The following is a 7,500-nucleotide window of genomic DNA, read 5'->3' as shown; positions in this document are numbered from 1 at the left end:
GAACCTTTATGTAATCGGTAGTTAAAGACGGACTCCTCGCCAGTGTTGGCATAAAGACAGGTTGTTATTAACCAGATGGGACATCTGCGATTAATCAACATCAGAGAGCCGGTAGTGGCGGTATTTCCACGGTTGGTAATTTGATTTGAAGCTTTTAGCGTTAATCTCCTAATGATAGAGAGACACACAATTAAAGTAAAGATGATTGAAAGGGCCCAAAGAGGAACGTTGCTCCCGTGAAGGGCATAATGCTGCCATTATGTTGGCGCCATTTTATCTACAAGCCCGCCTGTGGTGTGAAAATTCTCACGCGTGTCACATATGCAAATGGCTGCAGACAATAGGGGTTGGCCTCATCACCTTCGTGCATCACAACCTCATAATCAAACCTCGGACCTCAAGAACCCCCTCAAAGAGGGTACTTCATTGTGCACTCTCACTAGCATCACGCCATACCACTTCGGTGAGGTACCTGTGTTGAAAGCGTTTCCCACTCGAAACCGATGATCACTGACCATGAGCGTCCATGAGAGGCCCAGGCCCAGCCCCAGGCCCGGGCGTTCATGCAGATTGCGTGATGAAGTTGTTCGGAAAACAAAATAAAAATAATAATGTACAGGTGTTGGGAGCCCTGGGAGGAGAAATCTAGGCGGGAGAAAGGTGTTTTGCTTATTGATTGTGCCGCTCGATGAACCTACCAGGCCGAGGTTGAAGGCAAAGAAATTCATATTTCAAACATGGCTGTCTGCGATCCTTGATGCTGCCGATTTGCATGTTACACCTCATCTACACGGGCGCGAGAAAGCTGAAAATGAAAAAGGCGAGAATTTTTGCTCAAATTTTTGAGAAGTGAGCTATTCTCGTTTTGAGTATGAGTAATTCTCCGAGCTGCCGCTTGGAGCGCTGTCTAAGGATTCCAACGATCATTTTTCCTTAGCAACCACAACTGTTGCTAACACAAAAAACGCCTACTGCATTGTTTCACAGGTAGTTTGCAGGTAGCTCAATTCTCAATTCTCCATTCTCTCCTTTCTCGGTTTCTAGACGAGCGGAAAAATTCTCGCTCCGGATTTGTATGGATTTGACATTCTCAACTTTTTCATTCTCATCTCATTTTCAGCTTTCTCGCGCCCGTGTAGAGAGTCGGTTACATACGTACCAAAACATCGAAAACATAGAGCGTAGCTTCTAGACTTTGATGCCAATTGATAGCGACATTGGCACCGTTCGCATGAATCGAATGCTGCCCTCGTTCAATCCACGGAATGACCAACATACGCCTCACCCAGATGTGCGGATCCACCAGACGGATGATAATCACCATCCGAGCTTCATCGCAATCATTACCACTGCACCATGACCGGCCACGGGGTGTGAATGAGGCCCACCAACAACAGCAGCAGCACCTCGTGTAACCTCGTTTGGAGCAGCGGCGGCGGCGGCGGCGGCGTTTCGGTTGCCGATTTTTCCTTTGGTGGTTTTGTGCCTCGTTCGCCCGAGATGTGATCTGGTTTAAAAGCATTTTCTCCAACCGATCGCTCGCTCGCTCGCTCGCTGGTTTGCTCGCTGGCTGGTTGCCTGTGGCACTAAAAATAAAGCAACTCATTGTTGGGCTTGGGACGTGGTCGCAAGGTCGACTAGTGATGGGAGTTGACCTGGTGCCCTTTCAGATTTCGGTCGCTCTCTTCCTCGACCAGTGTTGGTCAGTGAACTGGAATGACGGAGCATCAGCATCAATTGCATCACCGTCGACTGCTGCTTGGGAGATTTTGCAAACCGTTGTGGCCACTAAAGTACGCCACCGCTGATTGTGTTGAGGGCTCCCATCGTTGAATGTGCTTCTTAGCAACCTCAGACTTAATGGACAGCCATAAACGAATAGTCTGCTTAGGTCCGCTCGTTGAAACTCTTAGCACAGCCTACTGCAGTCTATTGCATAGTGTTGACCTACTTGGATCTCTAATGCCAAAGGTACGACCAAACCGTCAAACGTCAAATGCAATTTCCGTCCCCAGATCCGTCGCCGCTTAATGCTTCTGTGGGGTATGCTTCTGTTTCATGCGCCTTGCCACCATTTGCTTCTCCTCGACAACTTCATCATAAATGGCTCGCAATAGGTCTCGCTGAGGCTCGTAGGAATGTGACTACGTTTCTGTGGCTTACCATAAACTGATTACATGGAATGTTATTTGGAAATCGTGTTTTTGTTCAGGGCACGCTAATACAAAGTCGCAGTTTAACTCCGATACTCCGATCGAATTGATTCGTTTCCTCTGGCGCCATTCACTTCAGTTTGTTGCCATTCGGAAGTGATCTGTTCCGGTACAAAAGGCGGAAAAGCCCTATTCTCCAAAGAGCACACCAAAATATTCGAAGGAGAGCGCCTCGACTAGATAAATCGGGCAGCACCGCAAAGACCTTCTCCGCTCCGCGAGTCTATGGCGAAACGGGTTCGCTGCCAGTGACTGCACACGCGTTTCAGTCCTTTGCTCGCAGTATGCAATCGAACGGGGCGAACGGGTTTTCGCGCCAAGGTCTTTCGATTGTACGGCAATTGAACGATTTGTTCGCTCATTTCTGTTGCTGCGGAGCGAGGTTCCTCTGGGGGCCATGGTACGCCGGAGTGCGTCAGGGTTAGCAAAGGCGAACACTCGCGAACAGGTTTGCTGGCTCCCTCTCTCTTTCTCTGGGGTCTCTGGCTCTTACGTAAATGAAAAGATGTATAATAACGTCAGACCGTCAGACCGCCACCTAGCAAAACATATCCGTTTGTCGAGATCGACGAGATGGCGTGTTGCTTGCGCCGCACCTAAATCCAAATAGGAGAGTTTGAGCGATCCATCTTGGCACGTCCCACGTGCAGCACGCTGGCAGACGAGGGCACCGCCTCCAAAACCATTAATCGTGGTAATTGATGAAATTGGTATCCGAATTATAGACTCCTGAAACCATCAATTTTGACACTCGGTCCAAAACGTCAATCAAACCACTGCCCAGGGGGCACGTGAGTGATGTGCACCTTAACATCATCATTATTAGAGGAGAATGTATTGATGAGCGTGCCGATGATGAGCACCTTTTTGTTCAGGTGGCGAAAGGTGAAATGTAAGGGGGGATAATCTCCAACCGTGCGTCCAACGGGGGGGAAGTAATTGGGATAAATAAGATGTTTAGTAAGACAAGATGGCAACAGGAATCCAATTTGACAGGGATTACAACGCTGACATTGCAATGCTTTTTGCGTTTCGCGTGAAAGCATTCCAGCATAAAACGATGATTTGCTTGAGTGATTTAATCAAAAACTTCCAACTTAATGTTACATATTTCGTATGATTGCTGGCTTTCTTCGTTTCCACTGCTTCCGGTGGCCGACGTCCTCGTACCCCAAAATCAACTGCTCAAAGTCGATCAACACAATTGCCTCCCACACACGCGCCGTCCACCTCTTTTTCTTCAATACTCATCCATTATTATTATCCGTCTCATCCCATTTTTCGTTCCATGTTTCTACTGTTTGCCACCAAACGCCACGCCTGATCCACAATCGACCCTCGGCGAACAGTAACAAATGCGTTCATCGTACCGGAGGAGCTGCCATCGATACTTTCCCTGGTCTACTCCAACATTCCACCGATCAAGAAAGGTAAGAGATTGGACGACGGCCGATCGAAGTTTGACCGGAATTCAAATGCGGGGTCTCGGCCGGCGCGGCTGGACACATTATGCAACTTTTTCGCTGCAATCGAACTGGAAACCGGATGGGTCAGAAAGGGCTAATGGAGAACGTTCAATCATCCTGACTGACGGAATGTTAAACAACTTCTCAGCAGGTTGACGCTCAAAGAAATGCGATCTGATCGATCTGATAGCGATCGCGTGGTTCGCGGGTTTCGGGTTCACTTTCATAATAATAATCGTCCAGTAAGGCGAGCTCCAGGTTAAGAACTGAACCGGTGGCACTCGCCTTTGCGTTAGCGTTGCGTGCTTTCCCCAAATAACGCTGCCAAGGTAGCCACCGCTACTAGCGTGGGCAATCAGCGAGCGAGTGGCGCGTTTATTTGCTTTTAGCCTATATGGGCGTGTGAATCATTGTCGGGGATTCCATTTTGGGCGGAGAACCGGACCTGGCGCTGTGCGAAGATTACAATAAAAAGATTAATCTTCTGTTCTCCTGCAGTATGTTTTACTGGAGAGATGGACGTGAACGGAGCGAATGGCCATTTCGCTGAAGAAAGTGAATAAAGGTCATGGGTAATATGGCATTGTCTTGTCAAATGGAGAGATTTAGACATTAGTACGCCACTACAAGGTATTCGAGTCGCCATAATACTGTATTTTGCTGAGTAAATATAACATTAACTTTGAACAATAGGATTAGATTTAAATTAAGGATACCTTTTGCGACAATTTTCCATAATTCAATCTTTGATTAGATCTTTTTGTTGCATTTGTTGAGGATTAGAGTAGGCTACGATGCGAGTCATGAGTAAAAGATTAGTTCAATAATAACGCTTGAAGAGTACGGTTTACTCTCAGGAACTCAAATCAGCAGCAATGAGGACTTCACTTCAAAGGAGAAATCAACGCTTTATGCACTCTCAATAATATCATCTTTTGGTTGTTTGCTGTGTAAACTCTATCGTAGTGCATCGATAGAAGCAACATCAACCACAAACATCAAGAGGCACTGCATGTGCTCACCTCAATTCATATAAATGTAGTATCAGCATTTATGAGGAGGATGTTTACCAACTAATTAACAAGGTGGCTGCTACTCCCTCCCGTGGCCTTTACATTCCTCGTAATCTGTTAAAGGGATAAACCGCAACCCGTCTTTTCCCTTGGTCAAACCTCACCCCTCAAACTCTGCCTTGGCACTAATCAAAGGGGAAAATGAATTGCCTCGTCGATGAGCCGATATGCAGCGAGGCTAACAAATGCTAATCGTGAACCGGCTATCCAACGGAATACACTGGTGTGCCGAGCGCGCGTGCTTCATCACAAGCATCGATGACTCGATCGCGATGTCTGCGCGATGGGACAACTTTCCCTTTCTGTTTGCATCCGCCGTCGCGAACATCCGGACATCGTGTTCATCGCCTGTTTACGACAGCGGCGGCGGCCAGGGCGGTGGCGGCGGCAGTGGGCCGGCCGTTGTGTCGTCGGCACGAATAAACATCAATTGAGTTTTGGGTGCGAGTAGCCACAACTGCTGGTTAAACAGCGCTCCCCTCGAAGTCGAGAGGTGCATAATTGTCGCTGCAGATTGCGATTTGTGGTAGTGATTTGCTTTAGCAGAGATGAGTGATCCCTGGTTTCGAATTAGTAGAAATTGCTGATCGACAGATCGTCGCCAGAGCTGACGATTTCATCTTTGGGTGTTTGAAGAAGCTCATCGAAACGGTGGAACTGAAGTGACTCCCAGTGACTGTACGTGCGCTCCAGCTGGAACCGGCTAAATACCGGAATTGCATAACGGCCAGAGACCGTTAGACCGAGACATGCAGTGCCGCGTGTCGTGCCGTGCACCGGGAGAAAATTGCAGCCGAGAGCGTAATTGCCGTTCAAACGGCGAATGATCACCCTGCGCGCATTATTACGGCATCTTGCCGGTGGGGTGTGCCCGATGGCTCGAATGGTAAGGAAAGTGAAATTGTGCAAAACCCTCAGTCCCCTCTGCGGAGGGCGGGTGCTAGACAGGTTTCAGAGGAGGAGGGTTAGGTGTGCCGTCGATGAAAGTTGGCCGATGAAAGCGGCACTTCCTTTGGGATCTTTCGATTGAGCGCTTGATAACGTTGCCCGATTGCCCGAATGAAACGGGCATTGGACGGATGATTGCAGTAGGTTTGTCCGGAAGGAAGACATCAAACTGGCATCCGCTCGTCAGCAGTAGCAGCAACAGATCATCAGATGCCATCAGATATGATTTGTCCGTTTTTGCACAATTAGTCAAACCGAGAGCGGCGAGACGGCGGTCAGTGTTTTTGGTCATTCGTTTGATTGCATTTCCGTTCCACCACGTGAGCGTGAGATTGGTTGAGGAGTGCTTATGCAGGAGTGCTCGGTATCTGCCACTCACCACAACACAAGGCCGCAATCAACATAAACCGCTTTACGGCTTGTCTTGTGTATCAAGAGGTTGTTAGCATGGGGCTCGCCGTCGTCTAGGCCGTCTGTTTCAATGCCATCGGCAGCATTTAACTAAAAAAAAAAAAAAAGAAACATCGATTAACCTTGCACCGGCCGAATGCGCCAAGCCGTTTCTGTGCATCCAACATGGTGAGCGTTTTGCGTCATTAGACAGAAAGCTCGTCGTCGGCCCGGCAATGGCCTTGGCATGCCGGTGTCACCTTGTTTCGTGCCACGTTACCTGTTCAGTGATGCATACTGTTCGCGTTTTTTCTTTCAATCAAAAACCACCAAACCTTAAACACTTCATATTTTCTCACATCCGTTGCTTCTTCGTCTTCTCGCCCCACCCTAGGAACGGACTCACGAATAGGATTTGGCTTTCGACTAGGCGAACATGCGGACTTTCAGGTGCAGCTTGAACTCGGACCGCAGCTCAATACACGACCAATCGGTAAGTTAGGTCAGAATACCGCTCGCCACAGGAAGTGTGCATTGATTGTGATTTTTTCTTATTCAGGTCCAGGTGCAGGAAGCAGCAAACGTTACGTGGATAATGATGATTACGCGAATTCTGTGCGAGTAAGTAGATGCAACGGATCCCGATCCTGATCATATTCTCAGATTCTTGACATCATATTCTTTTTCTTTTGCTTTTAGAATCCTCCTCGTAGCAGTTCGTGGCTCGAAGCATGGTCCAAACAGACCAAGCAACGGCAACAGTTCAACAAGGATAAACTGCGAGACTCGCTGATGCCACCGGCACCGATCATGAACGAGGGAGCCTATAATCAGCTGCAGCAGCTGTACGAAATGAACAAACAGCGTGAATACGAAGACAGCATCGGTACACTTCCGGCGGAAGTGTTAGAGACACGAATCAATCAGCTGAAAGCCCTTCACAATCCCGTGAATGAATTCATACCGATGCCCACGGAGGTGACTGAAGCGAAGAGTTTATCTAAATCAAATACCCCGCGGGCAGCGGAACCCACGGCTGATTCCAGTGCGCACGTTGTCGTTGTTACTGCATCCCCCCCGGAGGTGGATGCGACAAAGAGCGTGGCAACCACTAGTATCGCTACAACGGCAGCGACAACTCCGACAGCCACCGTTGTCGATGTAACTCGAAGAAACGTTCGACGACGCACGAATCGACCGGTGAGCCCTCGGGACAAGGAACGCATAACGGCTCAGTTATCGGATGTGTCGTTGGATTAGAGAGGGTAGGAAGGAGGTACTGCGAGGCACGCCGGGAGTGTCCACGATGGCATGTATTATATAGGAAGATGGATGTAAATAGTAAAACACGGGGCGGGGGTTTAGGATGTGATATACTATTTATTGAGGACTCCTTTGCTCTGCGTCTAA

The 7,500-nt window shown here is 48.5% G+C and overlaps 1 protein-coding gene across 1 annotated transcript in view; it reads left to right on the top strand.

Moving 5' to 3' along the window:
• Positions 1-7,500, top strand: part of LOC125951321 (uncharacterized) — a 10,092-nt gene that overhangs the window by 2,416 nt on the left and 176 nt on the right. Inside the window, exons 3-6 of the mRNA XM_049680077.1 lie at positions 3,563-3,643; positions 6,485-6,583; positions 6,650-6,711; positions 6,790-7,500. The exon at positions 6,790-7,500 is cut by the window's right edge and continues 176 nt beyond it. Of these exons, the coding sequence (XP_049536034.1) occupies positions 3,563-3,643; positions 6,485-6,583; positions 6,650-6,711; positions 6,790-7,350 (803 nt within the window). The 3' untranslated portion in view covers positions 7,351-7,500. The remainder of the gene's footprint in view (positions 1-3,562; positions 3,644-6,484; positions 6,584-6,649; positions 6,712-6,789) is intronic.

The sequence above is a fragment of the Anopheles darlingi genome, chromosome 2 (genome assembly GCF_943734745.1).
Source record: "Anopheles darlingi chromosome 2, idAnoDarlMG_H_01, whole genome shotgun sequence".
In the NCBI taxonomy this organism is placed as follows: Eukaryota; Metazoa; Arthropoda; class Insecta; order Diptera; family Culicidae; genus Anopheles; species Anopheles darlingi.
This window is presented reverse-complemented; position numbering and strand designations above follow the sequence as displayed.